Genomic DNA, 26,624 nt, shown 5'->3' on the forward strand with positions numbered 1-26,624 from the left:
TGAATCAGAAATCTTCAGCTTATAAATCAACTAATGCTTTATAAAGTTCCTAAGTGGATTAATTTAGCATAGCTTATAATGAAGAAATGACATCTGTATATCTAATGTACCTGAAGCCCTCTAGAAGATAAAAGGGACAATTTTAATTTCCTCTGTGCCAGGAGCTCCTGTAGTTATTTTTAAAAGTACCTAGCTAATTCAACCTTATAAACAAATTATGCATTCAGAAATTTATTGGCAGTAAAATTCTATTCTGTACTGGATTAGGTTTAGTCATTCATAAGAGCCAAAGAACAAAATATACTTAACTGCAATTAAATACTGTCATCCACCAAAGCCAAATACTATAATTAAGTTGTGCCTACAATCTGACTTAAAAAAAAAAAAAGCTTAAGAAATTGCTTATCAATTAAAATGAAACAAAAAACTTGCATACTCAAGGCCCTAAATTCAATCTTCAAAACCCAAAACCAAAACAATTTTCTGTGTTTAACTGCTATTTTCTGCTTGAGCAAAATTCCACATTAAGAGTAGAATAAACTTTGGCACATGTTTTTAAAAAACCCTGCAGAGCTAGGCACAGTGGTACATGATTATGCTGCTAGTGGCTTGGGAGACTGAGGCAGGAGGATCACAAGTTCAAAGCCAGCCTCAGTAAAAGCAACTTAGTAACATGTTGTCTCAAAATAAAATATAGCCAGGCATGGTGGTGCACACCTGTAATCCCAGCAGCCATAGGCTGAGGCAGGAGGATCAAGAACTCAAAGCCAGCCTTAGAAAAAGCGAGGCGCTAAGCAACTCAGTAGTTGTCTCTAAATACAATAGGGCTGGGAATGTGGCTCAGTAGTTGAGTGCTCAGAGTTCAATCCCTGGTACCCCTCACCCCCAAATAATAATAAAATATAAAAAGTACCAGGGATGTGGCCCAGTGGTTAAGAACCCCTGGATTCAACCCCTGGTACAGAAACAAATAAACTAAAAACCCTGTATGCAAGGCTTTATTTGGAGCAATGATACATGTATTCTTTTTAATAATAAACTGCTCAATTAAATGTTCATTAAGAATTGGTTGCTCGAAGAATATACTAATGTTAACTTGGATTAACAAATGTAAAACTCTAGGAGGTATATAAAATATTTGGCAGTTACACACAAACACACATATGCACATGCATCCAAACACAATTGAGTAATGTTGGAACTGGAGCTCAGTGGCAGAGCACTTGCCTAGCATTGTGAGGCACTGGGTTTGATCCTTAGCACCACATAAAAAACTAAACAAATAAAGGCGTGCTGTTGATCTACAACTATAAAAATAAAAAGACTGAGTAATAGCCAGAGAGCAGTGGGGCTGGGGATGTGGCTCAAGCCTGGCATGCGTGCAGCCCGGGTTCAATCCTCAGCACCACATACAAAAAGATGTTGTGTCCGCTGAAAACTGAAAAATAAATATTAAAAATTCTCTCTCTCTCTAAAAAGAAAAAAAAAAAAAAGCCAGAGAGCAGTGATGCAACCCTGTAATCCCAGCTACCCAGGAGGCTACGGCAGGATGATTTCAAATTCAAGTTGAATTTGGGCAACTTAGGAAGTCGATCTAAAAATAAAATAAAAAGGGCTGGGATATACCCCAGTGGTAGAGCACTTACCACCTATAATATGTGAGGCCTGGATTCAAACCCCAGTATAGTAACGCAGGGAGATGGGGGATAGTGAATAATTTTCCCAAATAGTTAACCATACTTACACTTTCTAAAACTCGTAAACATCTCTCTGCTCCCCATAATGAGGCTACTAGTTTCTCTTCATCCTCATCTTTACTTAAATGATCCACACATTCTTTTACTAGATTAAAGAAAAAAGAATATGTTAATACTTCTTATCATCTCAATACTTACCCTTAGCTAAGACTAAAAGTCATCTGTTACATGCTATGAATATGCTGGAACCTATGAGAACATTGTTTATTCTGTTTGAGTTATGAGATTTTTAAATGTATGATAACTCTTATTATTTCCACAAACTCTTAATATCAAAGTATTGCTGGTCTCTGCTTCAAAAGTTAGATTTTTCAAGATAGTACTAAAAGAACAGACCTTTTACAATTAACAAAGTAATTTTTAAGTATATAAGTAGAATAGTTTCTTCAGACTTTAAATAATACATAAAAACATTATGCATGTACATATCCATACCTTTATCTACAATATGATCCAGACCACCCAAAAGCCGGAGTTCTTCTTTAAACCAGTCTCCTGCTCGTTTAGAAGTAAGGGACAGCAATGTCTCCATAGCTAAATGCCCAGTCTAAAAATCAGAAGCACCATTATTGAATACAGACTCTTAACAATAATTCTGAGGCAGAATTTTAGAAACTGTTTTCCTTTATAAAATTCACTGTATGCTACCAACACACAAAGTTTGCTTACTTTTTAATAGAATACTAAGTGCTTTTATATCTAAGGGCTTTTTACAAGTAAAGTCGGACCAACTTTTATTAGAATATTCTACACTGAAGAAATATTTTTAACTACATGACTTATCTTTATAGGGGGGAAAAGAAGTTTATTTTTTGTCAGTTCAATGTAATATATATTGCTATTATATTTCTATAGTACCGAGGATCAAGTGTAGGACTGTGGACTCAAAGTAGGTATAGGTACCTATACATATACATTTAATCATAAATCAATATATTAATTTACCACAAAGGATATAACAAATAACCACTTTCCAAAGCAAATTATAGTAATGCCACTTAAACACTTTAAACAACCTAACAGTAGAAAATGGTAATTTGAACCCTATGTTCACCCAAGTGCTGCAGACTGACCAGACTTAAATTTTTATACTGCAAGGCCGCATGTGCCCACCATGAGAAAATATACTCTGCAAATAACTGATGCTTCAGGACCACAGGCAGAAGAAGCATAAAGGGTAAGAGCCATACATACAGCCTTGATAGTGTTTTTTTTTTCTCTCTGTATTTGACTTTAACTATTGTTTTTCTTTTTTAAAGCATGTAGTAACTTCCAAACAAAGAGCAATCTGGTTCTTGATGTAATAAAGGAACTTTAGCATAACAGAAGTAATGCTTTAATTAGCAAAGACTAAAAAGACCTGGTTTTCTTTCCACAGCTTCTGCCCTTCAAAAGATGCAAATTCACAACCTGGCCTAAATTATATTTGGAACTGAATATAAACTAGATATTTACAAATACAAACAAAAGATCTTAGCAGAGAAAATCTTAGTATTACAAAATTAGAAGAGGGATCTAGAATACTTTATTATCTAGTTTTTATAAAAAAACAAAATTGTTGTTCAAGGTGACAAATGCAGAACGAGAATCCAACACCACAAAAACAGATTCACTTGTTCCCAGGTCTCATCCTAATAACCTCAAAGAATAATTTAATGACCAAATTTAATTGGTCAGTTCATGAGTCATAGGAGTGAAACTAAAGCCCAATGAGGCATTCTTTCTTTAGCAAAAAAGGATATAATTTAATATTAAAGAAAACTTTCTTACTTTACCACTGAGCTACATCCCCAGCAACCCCCCACACTCTAATTTTTATTTTGAGACAGGGTCTCACTAAGCTGCTGAGCCTGGCCTGAAACTTGCAATCCTCCTACCTCAGCTTCTAAGTCACTGGAATCATAGGCGAGTGTCACCGTGCTTGTCATTAATGATATATTTCAAGGAAGAATTGAAGCAATTTATGTAACAAACAAAACTAATGTGTAGGGGACAGTTTTTGAGCAAAACCACTTATCTACTATACAATTTTAGCACTGGGGGGATAAAAGAAGTATCCTAAAATTAGCCACGATGCTTTGGTTTAACCTTGCAAATCAAGTAATTAATACATAGTAGGGCAATTTTTATACTCATATTTCATCCTAATAAACTCAATGAAACATGGCACAAATTCATTGAATAAGTTTATCATCATGTTAATAGTGAATACCTAAACTGAGCCTTAAGGTTGAACAATACAGAAAACATGAATAAACAAACAAATAAATAAAAGCACATTCAATCATGCAGCAAATAAAAATTACAGGCACAAATTTATTCTCTGATAACTTCAAAAAATTAGTAGATGTTGTAAAAAATGTTATGCATAAATAAAAATTACAAATAAGTTTTAAAGGTAGTATATAGAGAGTATGATAATGTGGAAGAATCATTGATGTGCCATCGGAGCACAAGACCTATTTTTCCAATTCTAGTATGTGAAGAGTACTGAATGTATGCTAGTTTTGCACATTACCACTTAAAGTTAGTTTGCTCTCCTCCTACCCCACCCCTTTGCCAGAATCCATTACCAATTCTACCTTAACTAAATAGAGTTAAATGTCAAATGGTGCAGTATTCAGTTGAGTAGGCAATAAGTGAAAATGTTTTACACTTGAAAGACAGGTTATATAATGAACAAATCTTGTGGTAGTGCCTGCCTGCAATCCCAGAGACTCAGGAGGCTGAGTCAAAGAGGATTCCAAGTTCAAGGTCAGCATCAGCAACCTTACTGAGACCCTGCCTCAAAACAAAAAATAAAAAGGGCTGGGAATGTAGTTCAGCCATAAGGTTCAATTCCCAGTATCAAAAAAAAAAAAAAAAAAAAAAAGGCAAGAACCTAGCAATCTTCCTTATAAGACTTCAGAGCTCTTCAAGGTTCCTTAAAGCATTTAGTGAGACACTCTGAAATAAACAGTTGCTTCCTACTGAAAAATGGCTCTTGTAAATCCTCTGAAATTTTATTCATGAAATTCAGAATAAAAATTCAAACTGCTAATAACCTAAAGTAGGAGGAAGGATGAAAGATGAAGGGAAAACATGAGAAAAGGATTAGACAAAATGTATTTATTGGCAAAGAAACAAAAACAAAAAACAAAAACCCTACACATAGATGAGCTAGTTTCAAAATTTCAGAGAGGAAGTGCTTAAATTTGGCAAGCTGTAAATCAAGGTTAGAACGGTTAAATTATTAGTTCAAAGCCACAAAGTCATCCTTACTTTATAATGAAAGAAAGGAAAAAAACCCACCGTTATATTTTCTAGATCAAGATGCTTATTGTGTACAGTTTCACACAGTCTTCGGATTTTTTCTTTAATTTTGTTCATGTCTTTTTCATTCAGTAGCTTAGCTGATGAAGCATCTTGTTCCAGTTCCAAAAGTCGAATCATTAGATCTAGGCTTGCTCTATCAAGATCCATGTTTAAACGATCTCTACTTAATATGTACATGAGGGCAGCTGTGCAGAGAGATAGATTCTTCAACAGATAGAAAAAAAAAATAAGAAAAAAAAATTACCAACAAACTCATTTAAGAAATGAGACTGTTATTGCCATTTATTTAAAAGTTAAAAAGTGGACCGGGGATATAGCACGACTGGTAGAGTATTTGCCTTGCATGCACAAGGCCCTGGGTTCAATCAAATAGATAGATAGATTAAAATGTACCAGGGTGCCACCAGCCTGCAAAGCCAGCTATTTGGGAGGCTGAAGCAGGAAAACTTGCAACTTTAAGCCTCAACTTAACAAGTAATTAAAAAGGGGTTGGGGATGAAGCTCAGTGGTAGAGTACCCCTGGGTTTAATTCCCCGTATGACCAAAAACAAGTTTAGTAAGCCTAAAACTCATTGTTCATTGTTTTAGAAACTTTGAAAATGTCTGATTCAGTGGTATCCCTAAAATTCTAGGGAAGCATTAAATAAAGTAAATAAATTTAGAAAACACTGTTTCTTAAAATATTCCTCTTGATGGATGTTCCCTATGTAAATGTTCCCAAACTGAAAGAATATATGTTGAATTACAGATTTCTTTGGCCATTTTCTGCTAAATAAAAAGTTTAATAACAGTTTTTTAGACATATACACATATATGTAAAACCTATTACAATATATCTTTTTATTCTCTATATAGACAGTCAAAATTTTAGTTCAAAATTGGTATATAATCATGTTTCCAAAACTTAGCATACCTTTTCCCTGCAAAACACACACAGATCAGTTTGCATCAATGTACATTAACTTACAATGCTGAAATAAACATTTACAGTAGGTGCCACAATCTACAAATATTCAAGATGACATATTTTAGAATAACGTATAGAAATACAATACAGTCAGCATTTGGTATTTATATCCAAATTCAACCAACCACGGAGCCAAAAATATCAGAAGGGGAAAAAAAAATCCAAGTGTACTGAATACCTACCTACGACCCCTTTTCCTTGTTATTGTTCCCTAAATAGTAGAATTTACATTGTATCACGTATTTTAAATAATCTAGAGATGATTTAAAGCATAAAGGAGGATGTGCATAAGTTACATGCAAATACCACACAATTTTATATACCGGACCTAAGGATTTTGGTATCTGTGGAGGTCCTGGAACCAATTTCCCACAGATATCAAGGGATGACTATGTAACAAAATGCCTTATACTTGAGATATTCTGATATTTGAGATATTCTCTATTATTTCAATGTATAGAAACAAAATTTACTATCTGAAGATTTAAACTTTTTGAACTAGTTAATATTCCAGGCTAAAAAATAATCAAAAAATAAAAATAAAAAGATTAAAATTTGAAACTCCCAAAGTAGAGGAACTTAAGACATTTAATTATGCAAGTGATGAAATGTTTAAATCAATTAAATTATTTGCAAAAATTAAGATGCCAAGTAAAGGCCTCAAGGAATCCACTGATCCTGACTAAACACAGTAACATTTCAGAGTTCATTCTTCTTCTCCTTTTTAATTTTTTTTTTTAGTTGTTGATGGTACTTTATTTTATTTGCTTATTTATATGTGGTGCAAGTGTACAAGGCAAGTGCTCTACCGCTGAGCTACAACTCCAGCCCCTCAGAGTCCATTCTTAAACACAACAAAGCAAACTACTTCTTAATTTTCATCTCTTCTCCCTTCTTATCTTCTGTGCTACAAACTGGTAACAGAGTTATTTATGCCTACTCAAGGTTAAGCACATAACTTTTGGTCTCAGAAGACTCAGACTGTGCACCCAATCTGTAGTAGGGACATAATGTCCTTGAAAAAAAAATATAATAAGGCAATCAATCTTAAAATACCACTATTGACAATGATAAGCAATGAAGATTATTCTGTTCCATTTCTGAACATTAAAACTGATATTAGTACTTATGCTTTACTATTAAGAAAAAGCATCAAAGACAATAAAGTGAAGAATTTAATCCCTTCAACAATTCAGCTATCTTTCAGATTCAACACTGGACAAAATGTTTAAAAATTAGGTTCTATTTCAGAACTTTTTTATTCATACTATTAATATCAAACTACATTAGAAGATTTTTCACAGTAGTCCTTAGTAGAGGAAATCATGCTTACAGAATTAAATAACCAGTATGGAATATTAGCTATTATAAGTAAGTAAAATTTTAGCATAAACTGATGAATCAAGGAAAAAAAATAGGGGGCTGGGGATGTGGCTCAAGTGGTAACACGCTCGCCTGTCATGCGTGTGGCCCGGGTTCGATCCTCAGCACCACAAACAAAGATGTTGTGTCCGCTGAAAACTAAAAAATAAATATTAAAATTCTCTCTCTCTCTTAAAAAAAAAAAAGGAAGAAAGAAAAAAAATACTGGGCTGAAGTTGTGGCTCAGCAGTAGAGCGTGCATCTAGCATGTGCAAGGCCGTAGGTTCGATCTTCAGCACCACATAAAAATAAGTAAATAAAATTAAGAAAAAAAAATACTGCCATGAGGAAGAACATAATCAAGTGAAATGTTAAACAAAAAGTTACAACATTAAATTCTACATGTTCGGCAAATAAAATGAACCTAAGTATAATTAGGATATTTTATAAGAATATTCAGTGAGGGTATTTTTTATAGTCCAACAGACCAAAATTTCTCAATAATGTTTCCCAATCTCAGAAACTTAAAATACCTGATGGTGCTGGGAATCATCCAAAGTTTTAAAGACCATGGCGACCATTCCATGTGCTCTCAGGTGCATTCGAAAACTGGGCATGGCACATTTAGTAGCCAAGCTAATAACACTAGAAGAAAATAGACAATGTTCAGAAAAGTGAAAAGAGCTATATTAGTTTTTGTTTGCATAATGTCAAAACAAGGGAGAAAAAAAAAGGAGGAATCAGAATCAAAGTTTTGCCCATATGAATTCTAATATAAAAACCATAAGCAAGGTTGGAGGTGGTGAGAATATTTGCCTAGCACGCTACAGGTCCTGGGTTCAATGACTAGCACCAAAAAACCCCAACAAAACAAAACAAAAAAAAACCCTAAAACCCATGGGCAAAATCAAATTATTAATATACTGATGCTTAGTATGTGATTGGGTATAGTTATTTTTAAAACAATGACTGTCTTTATTCCTTACATTACTACTATCATAAAAAGCATGAAGACCCAGCTACATTTCATAAAGCTTCTGATATGAAAACTATAAATAATTACACTTGATTGGATATACTCCAACTGACCAGATAATTCAACCAAACCATGACATTTGATCAATTATACTATGCAAAAGATGATTCATATCACAGGATACTTAAGTTCTCACCTAATTCATTACTTGGTGCTTGAAACTGAGATGGCAGGAAAAAAAAACTTTCGTACACTATTTTTTTAAGCATCTAGAAATTACACTTATACTATGCTAAAAAGACTGATCACTGGGGCTGGGGATGCGGCTCAAGAGGTAGTGCGCTCACCTGGCATGCATGAGGCACTGGGTTAGATCCTCAGCACCACATAAAAATAAGATATTGTGTCCACCCAAAACTAAAAAATAAATTAAAAAAAAAGACTGATCACCCAGTTTTCTCTATATTATATATAACCAGATTCTTTTTAAGAAACGGATCCATTTTAATACATTGTTGGTATACACAATGAAAAAATGTCTGGCTTTTTCTGGCAATACCCAGGTGAAAAAATTTAGTAAAATATAACATGCACATAGTTATAAGATCTTACCTAAGGCAACGTGTGTTTAGAGGCTGAGTGCTCTTTAAGCCACTTAACAAGTACTCAATATCATCAGTGAATTCTTGATTTTCACCAAATTCCACCACATCATTGAAGTGCTTCACGTGCTGAACAACAGTATATAACTGCCAAGAAAAAAAAATAAGTCCACCTCTTTTGTAACTAAGAACTAGCATACTTGCATCTACAGGTCCACTGTATTTCATATCAAAGTATATACATCAGTTTGTTAGATGGCAACAAAAAATATTTTTTAAAACACTGGTGTTGTAGGACAAGATAATTTTGTGGTTCAAACTGCTGCTATCAGGGTACTGATATTTGTTCAAGACATTAAAATGCTAAATGTTACATACAAAAATCTATCCACGTGCAGTAAAACTGTATTTGGCTGCTTACTTCTTTGTCTTCTTTTCTGCATTTCAGTGCAGTAACTATATCTTGGTAGGGCTGAGTAGGTATTGTCACAGTTTTTATCACTTTGAGTGGTGGTGCAGGAGCCTTAAAAACTCCATCATCTTTTTGATTTGGTTCCTTTGAAGACAGCCTCACCTATTAATAAAGTTGTATTCAATTAGTTGGTCTAAGTAAATATATTTTTAAAAAGTAACATCTTGTCTATCTGACAAATTCAGTTTTTAAAAAATAAGAGTTTTTTAAAAAGGGGGAGGAAGGGAGGCTTCTAAAAGGTCCTAAGAGATACTTTAAATTCCATGCACTACTAGGTAAGACTTGATTTACACACAAAAGAACCACTCAGAAATTGCTTCTGGTCTTTTAAATCTTTTAACCTTTAAATATAACTTGTTATTTGTCTCCAGGACCATTCAAAGAATTAAGAACCACAATTGCATGCATAAATAGCATTGATAAGCAGCTAGGGATGGGATGGAAAAAACAAAACAGACCAAAGAATCCTGGAAATAGAGGAAGCTGAAGTAGTTTAGAGTAGAAATAAACAGCTATCAATAACATAGCATACATCAACATGGTAGATAATTATTAGTACACATAATGATGAGTTTATACTATCAAAAGGAATTTTGATATAATCAACTTAAGAAAGGAAAAGTATGCAATGAGTTTTAGAAATATCGCTATTCCTTAAACTGCGGATAAGGCTCAGTGGTCGAGTGTTTCCCTACCATACACAAGGCCCTAGGTTCACGCCTCAGCATCAAAAAACAAACAACCTCCCCCAAAAAATATTCTTTATCCTCAATATTGTTGTTGTTTTTTATAAAGAAGTCATTCCTTGACAATAGCTTTAGATGACTAAAACCTTAGTTGTTAACCTGGTAGTTTCAATGTCTGATATTCTGAAGCAAACGTTTCAATAATAATCTTTCTTCAATTCAGTTTTTGAATTGAAAAGAAATGCTAGATGGAGTACAGAAGGGTTTCCCCTCTGAAAAGTAAATTAAGAAGAGAAAGCCACTTTGATATCCATGTAGAATATAATTGACAGAATAGCTGTTAGTGGTCAATACAAATTTCAAATAAGGAAAATATGTTCCTAAATACTAATTCCTATAAATTTTTAAAAATGTGGGTCATAAGTAAAAAGATCCTTATCTTTTAAGGCTTTCATTTATGACCTATAAGGCATAAGTATTCTACTACTCTACCCACAATCCTCACTTTTCTCAATTATTTAAATTGAAGCTACTAAATTTCAGTGAGGGAGACCAAAATACACTGATAAATAGAAAAGTCAAAGACTTACACATTATGAATATAAGACAGTAACTGCTTAAGATAGGAATGTACAACTTTAATATTAAAGAACACAAAATAAAAAACTTTGGTACACTTACTGTGACACTCTGAGGTTTTACTGCTGGTGGCCCAGGTAGTTCTTCTGAGTCTGGATGGTTCCAATGTCTAGCATTGTATACAGCTTTTGTAGGTGACTAGAGAAATAAGAAAAAGATTAACTGCCTCCATTTTACTTTGCATCCTTATGAATAAACATATATCCCAGAGGAGGAAAGATGAGTGCTATTGCTATCAGGCTCCCATTTGTATGGCAGACATACTCACTGTGGTATTTGGTCATAAAACTGGGCAGCTGGTGCGCTGTGCAAATATACCCAAAAGGTGGCACTTGAGTGTGAACCTCTTCCCATGCTTGTATTAACTTAATTCAATAATATTTAGTTCAATATCTGGCAAATTTTATTCCTCACACTATATGTTCAATCTTCCAAAAATAAGAACCAAGCAGCTTATTACAGGCAATACAGGTCCATACCCATTTCCATGAAATGACTGAGCCCAGCTGTGTACATCATTTGAAGTTTTCAAATTTCATAAAGGTAAAATATGGGACATATACTTTACAAGAAACAGTGGAGGTTTAAAGGAGTACCATGTAATAATATTCATGAATTCTGCAGCAAAATGTTTTTAAGTGTTCACACTAAAATCAGATAAAGATGTGAATTGCCTTGCATTAATTCAGGTTACTCTGTTGTCAAATCAATTTATTAAAGCTTATAAAAAAAACTGTTTTGAAACTCTAAATTTCAAGAATTAAGAATAACTAAATCTATAAAAAGCAATCCATAGGATTAAATCTGCATAAAAGGAAAAAAAAAACCTTTCAAAAGAAAACTGATTAAACAAAGACCGACAACAAAAAAAGTCCTCAGCATACATCCAAAGGATTTAAAATCAGCATACTACAGTGATGCAGCCACATCAATGTTTACAGCAGCACAAATCACAACAACTAAGCTATGGAGCCAACCTAGGTGCCCTTCAACAGATGAAAAGATAAAGCAATTGTGATATATATATATGTATATATATGTAAAATGGAATATTACTCAGCCATAAAGAATGACTTTATGGCATTTGCAAGTAAATGGATGGATCTGGAGATTATTGTGCTAAGTGAAATTAAGCCAATCCCCCAAACCAAAGGTTGAAACCCCCTCCCCCCCATGGGGAGTAGTTCAGTAGATTAGACAAAGGGGAATGAAAAGGGAGAGGGGACAGAAATAGGAAAGACAGTAGAATGAACATAATATAATTTTTCCTGTGTACATATATGAAAATACTTAAGTGAATCCTACCATCATGTACACCCAGAAGAATGGGGTCCCAATTAGAATTAAGATATTACATGTTTGTGTAATTATATAATAATGGATTCTATTTTCATTATAAATAAAAAGAACCAGCAAAAAAAGTAACAACTCATCTTTTCTGTCCTTTACGAAAGTGAAATTATCTCTTTTAAATTTGAAATAAATTTGATTTTACAGATTTTCTGTTCATATTTTAAGTACTATACATAAAAAATAAGAGAAAAAAAGGGAAAGAATACTTCAAGACTGATGAAAAATCTTCATTCTCATTATTCATATATACCAAGTTTACATAAACTGGTGATTCATTAGTAGTCTAAAAAATTTAAGCACTCATACAATGACTTGATCAGGTCTTCCAATGCACAAAGGCACAGATATAGACAAAAGATTTAAAAACCTAGCTCTTTATTACTTTTTATACTCCTCTTAAACATCACCTATATTAGATCCTTGATTTGAGCAAATTCTAATACCCCCAGTCCAGTCAAAGCTCAGGCTTTTGTTAAGAATAGGTATCATACGCTGAGGTTGTAACTCAGTGACAGAATGCTTGCTTAGCATGTGCAAGGCCCTGGCTTCTATCCCTAGCACACACTCTCACCACCACAAAAAGAAAAAAGAACAGGTGTCTCAAAACTAAATAATTTTCTTTCCTTCTAGAAAGTATTGACTCTAGATAATGATCTTTTAGTTAATAAAAAGGTTGTCTAGTTCCACATATAACAAAATTAGCACAGCAGCTCATGGTTCTAAATTAAAAAACAAGAAGAGTACACTAAACAATAGATGCCATGTTAAGTATTAAATATCACTGTTAATTGTTATGTTGCACCATGCAGTGTGACACATAAGAAAACTAAGAAGTGGTCTATCCACCTCACAGGGACTGGGATCAACAAATGGGAAACCTGACATAAAAACACTATTAACAAATGTTATTACAAAGAACAGCAGACTGTAGGAACACTATTCTAGTCATCTCAAAAGCCCCTGAGGCACAACAGCATGCAGAAAAACTGAATATCATATATATTAAAAGGTCATATTAAATTGATTTTTTGTTTACTCTGTTCAACAATCAATTTGATAAAAACTATTATATTTAAAAAGTTTTTGGTGATACTTTGCCATTTTAATGTTAATGAGTAATTCTAAGAAAAACAGATTCACTTAGAACTTTTCCTTCAGTTCCACTTTAAAGTCTACAAAGTTACAGGGCTTATTATGGAGGAGGAGAGCTAATGAAGATCTACCTAAAAATTAAATAACATCCGATATGTAGAGCAGGTGCACACACAAGGGGGAGAAGAGTTAAAAACAGGAAAGGGGAAAAAGAAGGCACAATCACTCACTCTAAGCTCCTCACTTGATTATAAAATGATACAAGGGCTGGACATGGTGGCACACACCTTCAATCCTTGTGTCTCAGGTTGAGTCAGGAGGATGAACAGTTCATGACTAACCTTGGAATTTAAAGAGACTCCTCTCAAAATAGAAAATAAAAGGGGGAGGGGGTGGGTTGGAGATACAGCTCAGTGGTAAAGTGCTGCTAGGTTCAATCCCCACAACAAAAATACATAAGTAAATAAAATGACACAAGAATTCTACGTTCTCCTAAGTGAACTATGTAAGCTATACAACACTGATGTCACATTCTAACTTCATTCAAAGTGAAGTTTTCATTTATTTCAAAAGTATTTGAAAATACCAAACAGCAATTAAATTTCATGGAAAATCAAAATCATCTATATTGAAATAGAAGAATGAAAGGTAAATAGGAAACACAAAGAAGAACAAGGAGAATGTAATTTTAATCTGAAAACCTTGCTAAAAAGTTCCTTGAATCTTCACACAAAGATGTATGCCTCCTAGGCCTACTGTTCCCTAAGCCACTTTTTCCTCAGGCCTGTCATTTCCAAAATTTCCCGAAATCTAAAAATCTTTACTCACAATCTTAAGTAACTGGAAATTCAGCCATGTAAGAAAAATGGCCTGTGCACTGTTAATTAGCCCCCTAATAATATGTATTTTTAGAATAGATGAGCAAAACCTACAATATAGGATACTTTCTCAATGTCATCTATTATCAGATAATGGAGAAAAAAATCAACTTAAGGGTCCTGAGGAACAGTCAGACCACCATAAGCCCTCTCACTACCACCAGACTGATGATATTCCCACATCTTTTCACACCCACTCTCAGTTTCCCTTAAAACAAGCCCGAGACTCCAAAAGGTATGCTTCATTCTCAATCTGCTTTCTCCTGTGAATGTGTACTTCTTGCTTTTCTAAATTAATTTCTACTTGTGTCTTATACCTGACACATCTAGAAATTCTTTCTTTACTTCTGTCCTAAGTTGATTTCATTTCTACTTGATGTAATATCTAGATGTTATTTAATTTTTAGATAGATGTATCCACAGTGGTTCCCCTCCCCCATAATAAGACCTATAACTTCATAAGACCTTGAAATAAAACCCAAGGTCTCATTCTCCAGAACCTCCCTGGATCACCTCTGGTGACTACCATTTTAAATCTAGCTAAGGTAGCATACTCCTATAGTCCCATAAACTCTGGAGACTGTGGCAAGAGGATCACAAGTTCAAAGCCAACCTGAAGAACTTCACAAGACCTTGTCTAAAAATAATTTTTTAAAAAGAGAGCTAGAGATGTGGCTCAGTGCTTAAGAACCCCTGGGTTCCATTCCTCAAAAATCTAGCTAAGCTTTAACTGGGTCATTCTGAGTACATCAACAGGTATATTTGTCTTTAATCTTATTGATTTTATTTTGGTTTAAAAAGCAGATAAATAGATAATCCAGATTCCTTGACCTTTCTTTTTGTTACAAGAATTTGTGACTTGTTTGCTCTGCAAGCTAATGACAACATCGGGAATAACAACAACAACAACAAAAACCCTTTTAAATACTCTTTAACATTCTAAAGATTTCAAACATTTTAGCACATTTCAAGTACTAGTTATCTTAAACATCCTATATCCTCTATTGTTCAGTTGTCCAGGGGCACAACAAAAAAAAAAGATGAATTTCAAATGTAATCCTCCATTAAAATCTAGCTAAGGTGGCACTTATCTATAGGAGATAATCTGTTTCTATGAAAACAATGGATAAAAACTGGTTCTTACAGTAGTACCAAGACAGTCAAAATAGTGATAAACAGATTGGCTTGTTGAATTACAATCATAAACCAGAAGAAAGAAGAGTTCCTTTCTGAAAACCTAAGGAGAAATGACAATATTATGCTATTCTCAATTGAACTGGATCCTAAAGGGGAAAAAATTTGGCTGTTTTTAAGTCATATTAATTAAAAAAAAAAAACAAAAAAACAGAACAAGACTATGTACTAAGTGAGGACAAAAGATTTCATGAAAACAGCAATGCACTCTCATTAGTAATTCAACCAGCATGAAGTACAACTAAAAAACTCTATACAGTGCTGAAATGTATAACTGTGTGTGTATACGATGTTTTAGTGCCAATTCAAAAATGGGGAAGGAAAGGGGAAAAAAAAAATCAATCTGGAGCTTTTTTTTCCCCTTTAGAAAATTTTCAAGACGGGTGGCAAAAGCAGTAGAATAATGAAAAAGAAAGTGTTACAAAGATTATTTTTTAGCTCTATAATCTCAAATTATCCTAAACTAAGGGAAAAAGATATTCAAAGCATTAAATTACTTAAGGGAAAACTACAAAAATCCCTAAATAAAACCTACTATGTCTATTTTAGTAACTACACTCTGTAAAATGTAATACAGAAGACTGTGTGAAGAATTTACAGCAAAAGGGAAAGAAGGGAAATAAGAGACATCTGGCTATTAGTATATAAAAAAAAATGAAACGGAAGAGTGGAAAACAATAAAGTCCATTCCCTCCAAGGGGTGGATAATAGGCTGGAACAGATCTTGGATGAAGTCACTCTTCACTGAACTCAGCTTTTTGTATAGTTCTGACTTTTGGAACCGTGTTAATCTCTATATATTCAACCCAAAATAAATTAGATCAATAAGAATAGAAGGAAAAAAACTCAATGTGCTCCTGTTGCCCACCACGAAGAAGAGAGGAGGAAACAAAGAATCTTTTGAAGATGGGATGATATTGTAGGTATCTGTGTGAAGTCATTACTTCTAGAATAGACATGTACATATGCATCAATCTACTACATGCATATGTGTATATTTATATGTATGTAAATGTATATGCATATGCATGCATGTTCTTTATCTCGGTTTGCTAAAAAGGCCAAGAAGCAACAAGCACTCCCACTGCCATACCACCATAATCTTCATCTGTAATACCATTCATCTCCAACTAGAAGGAAATAGGCCCGATTCCAGGAGTTGAGCAGGTACAGAATAAATATGGAATATCATGTTATGCCAGAAAGCAAGGAATGACAGGGACTTAAAAAGGCTCCCCCAGGCCAATCAGGGTAAATTTAGCTCCAAAATAAATACTGTATAAATTATGAGCTATTCAGGAAAAAGAGGGATTCATTAAAGAAGTAAAATTCACAGAAACAGAGTAGAAAGGTGTTTGCCAGTGGCTAGGGAATGGGACTTTGGTACAAGGGTAGAAACTTTCAGCTGATCCAGTTCTAGATGTCTAAGTATGATGACGACAGTTAATAAGCATAGAAATTTGCTAAAAGGCCAGATGTTGTGGCTTACGCTTGTAATCCCAGCCTTTCGGGAGGCTGAGGCAGGAGGATCACAAGTTCAAAGCCAGCCTCAGCAAAAGTGAGGTGCTAAGCAACTCAGTGAGACCCTGTCTCTAAACAGACTACAAAATAGGGCTGGGGATGTGGCTCAGTGGTTGAGTGCCCGAGTTCAATCCCCAGGACAAAAAAAAAATTTGCTATGAGATCTTAAGCATCTTAACCAAGAATACACGTCCACATAAAATGGCAACTATGTGAAATGATGGATATGTTAATCACCTTGATGCTGGTAATGTATATTTACATCAAAACACACATTGTATACTACATTTGTATGTATACTACATACAAATACAGATATACTACACACATATACACTTTTTGTCTAGTTTAATCTCAATCAAATCAGGAGGAAAAAAATGAGCTCATACTGACAAAAGAAACAGATAAATAGTGTATCCTCATGCTTACAGAACTTCAAAGGACTTTGGAATGTGAAGGGAGTACATGATTTGGATAATTATCATTTTACAACCAATGTAGTAAGCATTGGAACAGGAAAGGATCAACAACTGTACACATACCAAATAAGCACATACTCTAATAAAGAACAGGGCACTTATAAGTATTCTTTATACAGATTGCTTTTTAGTTACAAGTGAAAAAAAAAATAGTGATTATACAGTGGAGAAATGGACAATGCCCAATATCCCTGAGAGTGGTGTCTTGATAAGGACACAAAAAAGGCATCTACCTCATACACCACAGTTTGGAATACACAATCTGAATTAATCAGGAAAATATATTCAACTGGCTGGGCGTGGTGGAGCACACCATAATCCCAGTGATTCTGAAAGCTGACAGGATTATAAGTTTAAAGCCAGCCTCAATAATTTAGCGAGACCCTGTCTCAAAATAAAAAACAAAAAGGGCAGGGTACATGGCTTAGTGATTAAGCATCCCTGGGTTCCACTGCTGGTACCCAATAATAATAATAATAGTAAGAGAAGAAGAAAATATCAGAACAAACCCAAATAAAACGACTGTGGAAACGCTCTAGATAAAAGGAGACTAATGACATATAATCACGAAATTCAATATCTCCCCCTAACTAGATCATGTAATAAAAAAGTAAAAACGCTAGCATAAAGGACATTACTGTGTCAAATAACAAAACAGATTAGGGAAATAATGTAAAACAATATTATATTCACTAAAGTTGATAACAGTGTGATGTGAATATGTAACTGATTAGGAAATACAAACTATTGAGGAATAAAGGACTACAATATATAGACTTTACCTGTATATTCAAGAAAAAATATGTAGGTATATGCATTTGGGCGCTGGGGAGGGATGAAGTATATCCTCATGCTTCATCAAAGTGAAAAAAAAATGTAAACAGGATAATCAGGATAAAAGGTGTTTGTATTTTACATTATTTAATTTTTCAAGTTTTCCAGAGAGAGAAGAGGAAGGAAGAAAAGAGATAAAAAAGGAATTACCCAAAATAAAATTTAAAGGGGAAAAAAGGTAGAATATCAGAATGCATTGGGACATTCATCTGGCCCAATAAACATGAGTAAGTGAAAATTCACTGACTGTAAAAATCTGGTTAAAATGACAGATAAAAGCCAGCTGTAAAGCCTGCTGTAGGGCTGGGCATATAGCTCAGTTAGTAGAGTGCTTGCCTCGAATACACAAGGCCCTGGGTTCAATCCTCAGCACCACCAAAAAAAAAAAAAAAAGAGAGAGAAAAAGCCAGCTGGAAAGTTAACAGGAAATAATGCTCCCAAGGACCTCACACAATTATAAAATGCCATAAGGAAACCTTTCTTTTAAGAGACTGCTTTCTTCTAGTGAAACTTTGTTCACTAAAATCAGACTATCAGAAAACTCTGAAGTTTCATTCATGCTCCTCCAGATTCTATCTTTCTGCCAGCACTGACCATAAAATATGGCATCCTAAAACCATGACCTAGCCATTGTCCATGAAAAAGCTAACCCCCACCAGCTGTGGTGGCGTATACCTGTAATTCCAGCAGTTCAGGTGGCTGAGGCAGAAGGATCACGAGTTCAAAGCCAGCCTCAGCAACTCAGTGAAACCCTGTCTCTAAATAACACACAAAAAAAGGGCTGGGATGTGGCTCAGTGATTAAGTGCCTCTGAGTTCAATCCCAAGTACCCCCTAAAAAAAGCTGATCCCAGTGGGAATGTCACCCAGGGTTGTGTGAGCAAGGGGCTACTGCAGGAGCTAATGACTCTCATGATATCCACTGACAAAGGACTATCTGCCTTCCCTAATCAGAGAAATTTCTCAAATGGGCAGGGACCAACCATGGAACAGTTAACAGAAGTATACAAAGACCCAAGATTAAGCTCTCTCTACAATTCCTCATTGGACCCATAGTCAAGTTTCTCACACCCTGTTACAACCCCAACATGGACACCCAAGGTACCAACTGCCTGATATCAGAACCCTCTTGTTCTTTATCTAGAGCTTCTTAAGAGAACCCAACATTGGCAGCTCTTTGAATATGTATTCACACATGCTACCAACATTAAAAACCAAAAGCCAAACCAAAACAAACAAACAAACAAACAAAAAACACACCTTGTAGCTTTTAAATATCTGCAAGAAACCTACTCAAAGCAGATCTCTGGCCAAGTACCTCTTTCCTTGTTTTCTATGCAGGACTCTGTATTTTGAACTGTGGGGATTTTTGTTTTGTTTTGTTTTAACTATCTCTTGTGATACATATTAAATGAACACATTTGTTTTTTTGTAAAAAGATAAAACAAACGCTGCTGTTTGAAATCATATCAGTGAGAATAAAATACCTCACACACTAGCCTGGAGGATATAAGTCACTTGATATGGATAGAATCTTGATTTAAGACCCAGACCTGGAGCTTTAAATAAGATTTACTGACAGAATATTCCACAATTATATTAACTTCATAGTTTCCAAGAAAATAGGACCCACAGTGCAGTCTGTATCCCAGATCTTACATCTACATACATCAAATTTAAACACAGCACTTCTCTGCTATAAGTATTAAATACTGTTAATTCAAATTTCACATAAACTCTAAGTTCTTTCAAAATCTTGTAAAAACTACCACAGTAAGATGCCTCACATTTCCTCTATTGTGCATAATCTTTTATTGTAATAAGTTAATAAACCATACTGTCAGATTATACATTTTCCCTGCTGACTTTAAGACACTCAAATCGGGATAGGTGTAATTAGAATCTCCAAAGGGGATCAGAGAGGCAAGAAAAATATTAAAAGAAAAGCTGAGTGAAATTTTTCCAAATTTAATGGGGTGACCAATTTTTAAATAGTAAGAAAAGCAAATATTAAATACTAAACAAAGACTTTCTGGTGAAAGATATTTCAAGATCCCCAGAAATCAACATTTACAAACATTCTGACTCAGACTCTTGGAATTTAATGGTAAAAATCTATGGTCACCATCTTCAAAAAATTTCCAGTACTAGGCTGGGGTTATGTCTCAGCGGTAGAGCGCTCTCCTAGCATGTGCGGGGGCCCTGGGTTCGATCCTCAGCACCACACAAAAATAAATAAATAAAAATAAAGGTATTGTGTGCAACTACAACTAAAAAGTAAATATAAATATAAATATATATATATATATATATATATATAAAATATATATAAAAATTCCCAGTATTATGAATAGTATTTACTACTATCATTATATAGGTTGGGTATCCTTTATTCAAAATGCTTGGGATCAGAAGTGCATCAGACTTTTAAATATCTGCATAAATAATGAAAGATCTTGGGGGAAAAATTCAAGCCTTAAACATGAAATTCATTTACGTTTCATATACATCTTATACACATAGCTTGAAGGTGATTTTAAACAATAATTTCATGGAAGAAAAAAAAAAAGCTTCATAGTGTAAAAATTTCCACTGTGGTATGTCAGCACAAAAAAGTTTCAGATTTTGAAGCAGGGATTCAAGCTATTACGTCAATGAATGGTCACATTAGCAGGAAGTCAGTATCAAGAAACCAAATTCAGTAAATTGTTTTTCAGATGTCTGAATTCTAAATGACCTCTAAAATATATTACAAGATGGAAAAACACATGAAGCTACAAACTATGAACACCCTAACGCATGGAATATGCATGAGTACGTGTACTCCTCTCAATCTGTTAATGTATGACCTAATTGACTTATGGCTACAGTTTTCATTTCAAGGCTCATTTTCTGATAATGAATTTACAGTGAAGTGTTTTGAACTTTCAAACTTTAGGGGTACCTAAAGAAAATTCAAAGACAAATAGCACTTTTTATTCCTTGTTGAAATCTTTTCAAATTAAACACACAAGAATTAGATAGTATAGAGAAAATATTCTCTTCTTATTCCTTTTTGTATATCCCTGAAAGTAATGCAGAATATACTGCATAAAATGACGAAACCTAATTAAGGGCTGTGGTTGTGGCTCATTGGTAGAGCTCTTGCCTAGCACATGTGAGGCACTGAGTTCGATTCTTAGCACCACATATAAACAAATAAATAATTAAAACTGACTCTTTTCCATACCTAGGCTCAGCCAGAACCCACTTACCTTCAATAATCTTTGCATCATCAACCTAGGAGCTATAAATGGATAACAGTGGCTTTTAACCTTTATACTTTGGTTAATATCACTAAACCAATGATGCAGTCTTTTTTCAGGCTGCATATTCATTAATGTCTCAGGTTTCTAGTCCTTGGGAATATAACGGATCTCATACTACTATCTTGTTGACGGGGTCCCAAGATGTTAGGGGAATACCCAAACAGAGCAAAACTAACACTGGAGAAATCGGAAAGAAAAATAAGGTGTTTCAGAGAGAGTGAATTCTACCTGCTAACGAAGATATTGTATGGAAAGAACATTTGTTCTTGGGTAAGACGTGGGAGGATTTGTCCCTTAAACTTCTTCATGTTGTAACATTGTTTTAAATTGGCAACCTACATAAATTCACTTTATAAAATGAAAATGAATTCACAGAACTACAAAGCTATATTAAACTTTAAAATTGCAGCTTTACGCAATTAAAATGTTCTAATAGAACTGAATATGCAATCATGATTTATATCAACAAATAAATTTTAATTCAATTGCTCAAAAGCTTACTATCCAGTGTCATACTGAATGACAGAAGGAAAGAAAAAATTTAAGTTTAGAATGTTCCTTCGAGAGTCAGACAAAAGACAGGACCAGATGGGCTCAGCATTAAACAACAGGGAAATGATGAAGTAAAAGCACAATACTTGAGACCTGAAACTAAAGTTGAATTTATGTTAATATTTCCTCAATGATCTAGCATAGCAGCAGCCTTAACTGCAAAACAAGATGGCCAACATCCCAGGTAAAACATAAGCCTCCAAGCACTGAAGGTTAAACTGACTGTACAAACAACGCCTTAAAAGTAGGCAAGAAAAGGCAGCAGCTGAATGGAAAGGTAGAAATAAAATCATGAGCAAGGAGGGCATAAGAAATGATCTTACGTTTATCAGCCCATAACAGATGCAAATAATGATAGAGAAAAACAGAAATCAGAAGCAAAAACGGTGAAACTGACAAATGATCACTAAAACTTTAATTAGAAACCATAGGTACTTGAATTCAGATATGCTCCAACCCAATCCTTTAAAGTCTCTATTTTCCCTAACAAATGACAACATTTCTGAGTCATAATTTCAACACTGTTCTTAAAAGTTTTCCTTGCCCTCCTCCTCTTCTTTCTGCCACACCTATTCTCCCAACTAGCTCTCAAGCCTATCAAAGAGCCTTCTCTACATTTTAGGTAAGGTGTTAAGAGAAAATTCTGACAGATGGCATGCTTAAGTTAGTATTTTCTAACATGCGGAGGTGGGAAGAATGAAAGTTGAACTCTTCGATAGGCTTTGTCAATGGTACTAACGTGAGATGACCTGTATGGTCAAGAAACTGGCTACACATGAGGATTGAACAAGTAAGTAATCATGTTGAAGACAATGAAAGGCAGATGTCTCACTGTTAGAAAAGGGAAATAAAATACAGAAATTGAGAAAGCTAGAATAAAACAGTGTTGGACCAGAACTGGAAGTATCAATGTGAACTCATGGTTCTAAATATACAGAGAATTTCTAAAAAATAAGTATGTGTTTGCGCATGTGATAAAGACAGTATATGCATGTTTTTACATGTTTTCTAGCTTCGTATACTCAAAAAGGACCTAGAAGCAGAAGTCATAATGGTACCTAGTGACTAGAAATACCATTCTCCACTATAAATAGAAACAAGAAACCTGGGAGAAATGGCTGATTCCAGAACTGGGGAAGTACAGGATGAAACTGAAACATCTTAGGGTATCAGTAAAGAAATGTAAAATAATTGCACATGTCAAACACCAGCAGAAAGAAACAAGTTCTGACCAAATTTAGAAAAATAAGATACTGTTTAAATAAACAACAGTAACAAACAACCGAATAAAGCAGAGATCCAAATTTATACTGATGTATGTGAATGAATGAATATTCACATACATGGAGGGGAAGAAAAGATCTACCTTACAACAGAGGGCCAACTAGGAATAACTGTAGCCAAGGCTGGAATGTAACTCAGTAGCAGAGCTTGACCAGCATGCACAAGGCCCCAGGTTCAACTCCCAAATTCATGGCGGGGGGCGGGGGGGGGGATAATACTGTAAAAGGAAATATGCAATTACAAAACCACACGTGTAATCTCAGAGGCTTGGGACAATAAGGCAGGAGGATGGTGAGTTCAAAGCCAGCCTCAGCAAAAGTAAGGCACTAAGCAACTCAGTGAGACCCTGTCTATTTTTCTAAATAAAATACAGAATATGGCTGGGGACGTGGCTTAGTGGTGGAGTGCCCCTGGGTTCGATTCCAGGTACCAAAAAGAAAAAAAAGAGAAACACACCTTGAATCCATCAAACTAAAAACTGATTAAGGCTAGGGATATAGCTCAGTTGGGTGTGCTTGCCTCACATGCAAAAGGCCCTGGGTTTTATCCCCAGCACCACAAAAAAAAGAAAATAAAAGAAAGAAATCAATGCTATAACTAGTAGGTGAATGAAAACAGAAGAGTGGAAAGGAATAGAGGAAGGGGACTGAGGGACGAAGAGTGGAACGGTGGAATGAAATTGACCAAATTGTTCTATGTACATAAATGAACAGAGAACTTTTATGTATATCTATAAAGTACCAATAATAAATAAATACATTTTAAAAGCCTAATAGGTAAAAAGTTTGATTAGAAAATGACATAAATTGATACAGTGCATCCATCTCCTCTGATACTTCCACCAAAAACATGCCACCTCCTCTGATATCAGAGGAGATAGGGGCACAGAAAAACACAACTAGAGGAGCATTCTACAAAATAACTGACCTTATAAATGCCAAAACCACCCAAAAAAAAAAAAAAAAAAAAAAAAACCACAAGAAACAGATACAGTATCAGACTGAAGGAGAGTAGAGAATTGTTACAACTAAATGCAATGTATGATTCTGGATGCGATCATCAGCTCTTTGTTTATGAGAAGCAGTTTGTTTTGCTATAAAGGGCATTACCAGAATAGATAAAATTTGAATGAGATATCCAGATTAGATTAGATTATTTCATCAGTGTTAATCCCTGGTTTTGATAGGTATTCTGCCACTATGTAGGACAATGCTCTTGTTTTTACAAAGTACATACTAAGGTATTTATGAGTAAATTCATCATGTCTGAATTTACTCAAAATCATCTTTCTTCACTAATGGGAGGGGGCACATTTCCTCCCCAGAGGATACTTGGCAATGTCTGGAAGACAACTTTGCATATAATAACTGCAGAGGAAGAAACTGTGACTGGCATTTAGTGGATAGAGTATCTCCTAACATAGAGGATCACCCTCCACAACCAAGAATTATTCAATATAATATATTAATAGTGCTTCAGGTTGAGAAACTCCAATAGGAAGGGAAGAAAATTCTTGCTATTACAAGGTATGTACTACTACCTCTTGACTACTTAGAAATGGGGTCATCGATGTCTTTAATCAGTTAGAGACCCAATCCCAGATATTCATACTACATGAAGACATTTCTACTATAATAAAGGGTAGGACAACTGTTGAGAACTTTCCTTATCCTATCTAGCCTTTCTCCCCCCTCACCCCCCCAACCCCCAGTATTTGGGGTATAATCTACAAAAAAATTCCTTGGAGAATCAAGCTTTCTGTGAAACCTAATTTCTCACATATAATACAAATCTGTCACATTTTCTTAAGCCTCTACAAAAAAAAAGTTGAAACTTGTCTTAAAACAGGGCTTTACCCATGTTACATATTTCAAATGAGTTCAATTCCATTGTTCTTTTAGTTTTAAAATATAGCAATAATTTTCTTAATTTCTAACACTCACATTGCATCCATTAACAGTAAACTCAGCTGCCATGACCTGATTTATTTTAGGCCAGACACACTCATTCAAAATTAGGTCAAGTACATGTACATTGCTATTTCTAAGCTATGATAGCAGCAGAGAATTTACTCTAATATTGAGTTAAAATTTTTTTAACATGGGGCTGCAGATGTAGTCCAGTGGTAGAGCACTTGCATGAAGCCCTAGAACTCAACTGAATACTAAATTAGAATAAAAGTTATTTCAAGAAACCTTTGAACACATTACTATGACTACCCTCAGTGAAATATAAGATAAAAAGCAATGCAAAGAAATCTTAAACTATTTACTGTTCATAGTACTGTTGGTACTGCAATTTAGATATTGATATATGGTATAGGATAGACCAAGTAAGCTAAGTTACAAAATTGTCATGTTAAATTTAAAATGAAGCTATCAACGTGAATTTATGGCTTAAGAGAGCCTAGAGGCAGTGAATACATTTGGTACTGAAACCTTAGATTCTAAGCACTAATCTCCAAAGAACCAATGGTCCTACAAGAATAAATGAGTCCATGATTGAAACACATGAAGCATAGACTGTCTTACTATACAGAATGGGAAGTGCTCAAAGATTATAGGGTTACATCAAAAGGACACAAGAAGATACCTGAATTAGTTCACACTGACCAAAACTAAACTTTCAGTGTTAGAAAAGCCTAAATCTATTATACTACACTTAATTTTTACTGCGTATATTGAAGAAATGCAAGATGAAGTTTTATACACATACATAGTGAAATGATTTTTACTAGGAAAGCTTATTAATATATCCTTCCGGGGCTGGGGATGTGGCTCAAGCGGTAGCGCGCTCGCCTGGGATGCGTGCGGCCCGGGTTTGATCCTCAGCACCACATGCAAACAAAGATGTTGTGTCCGCCGGAAACTAAAAAATAAATATTAAAAAATTCTCTCTCTCTCTTTAGAAAAAAAAAAAAAAAAAAAAAATATATATATATATATATATATATATCCTTCCCTTCCAGTCAATTCTTTGTGTAAGAGCACCTAAAATCTATTCCTGAAAAATTTTCAGCATAAATTACACTATTAATAACTGTATTTCTCCCATTGTACATTAAATCTTTAAACTTATTAATCCTATAGAGCTATATTCTTTCAGTAGTATCTCCCAATATCTTCCAATTTCTTCAACCTCCCCATTCCTGGTAATGACTATTCTGTTTCTCTATAATTACCTTTTTAAATTTATTTATTTATTCATTCATTCATTCATTCATTTTTTTAATTTTATTTTTTTTATTAGCTACACATTGACATTACAATGATCTTGGCAATTCATACTTTTGAATCATTGGGGTATAATCTCATTTTTCTAATTGTACAGATTGCAGAATCACACTGGTCATAG

The 26,624-nt window shown here is 34.4% G+C and overlaps 1 protein-coding gene across 3 annotated transcripts in view; it reads right to left on the reverse strand.

Moving 5' to 3' along the window:
- The window catches only part of Wapl (WAPL cohesin release factor), a 76,379-nt gene that overhangs the window by 17,437 nt on the left and 32,318 nt on the right, over nucleotides 1-26,624 (reverse strand). For 2 of the 3 annotated variants that reach the window (XM_046449997.2, XM_046449996.2), the window contains exons 5-11: nucleotides 10,819-10,914; nucleotides 9,401-9,553; nucleotides 8,990-9,126; nucleotides 7,935-8,046; nucleotides 5,049-5,276; nucleotides 2,193-2,304; nucleotides 1,745-1,842 (exon numbers count right to left, since the gene is read on the reverse strand). In XM_046449997.2, coding sequence (XP_046305953.1) covers nucleotides 1,745-1,842; nucleotides 2,193-2,304; nucleotides 5,049-5,276; nucleotides 7,935-8,046; nucleotides 8,990-9,126; nucleotides 9,401-9,553; nucleotides 10,819-10,914 — 936 coding nt within the window. The remainder of the gene's footprint in view (nucleotides 1-1,744; nucleotides 1,843-2,192; nucleotides 2,305-5,048; nucleotides 5,277-7,934; nucleotides 8,047-8,989; nucleotides 9,127-9,400; nucleotides 9,554-10,818; nucleotides 10,915-26,624) is intronic. The other variant, XM_046449999.2, reaches the window with a different exon arrangement.

The sequence above is a fragment of the Marmota monax genome, unplaced genomic scaffold (genome assembly GCF_021218885.2).
Source record: "Marmota monax isolate L192 unplaced genomic scaffold, Marmota_monax_Labrador192_F-V1.1 WCK01_AAM20220418_F8-fsc00004, whole genome shotgun sequence".
Taxonomy (NCBI): Eukaryota; Metazoa; Chordata; class Mammalia; order Rodentia; family Sciuridae; genus Marmota; species Marmota monax.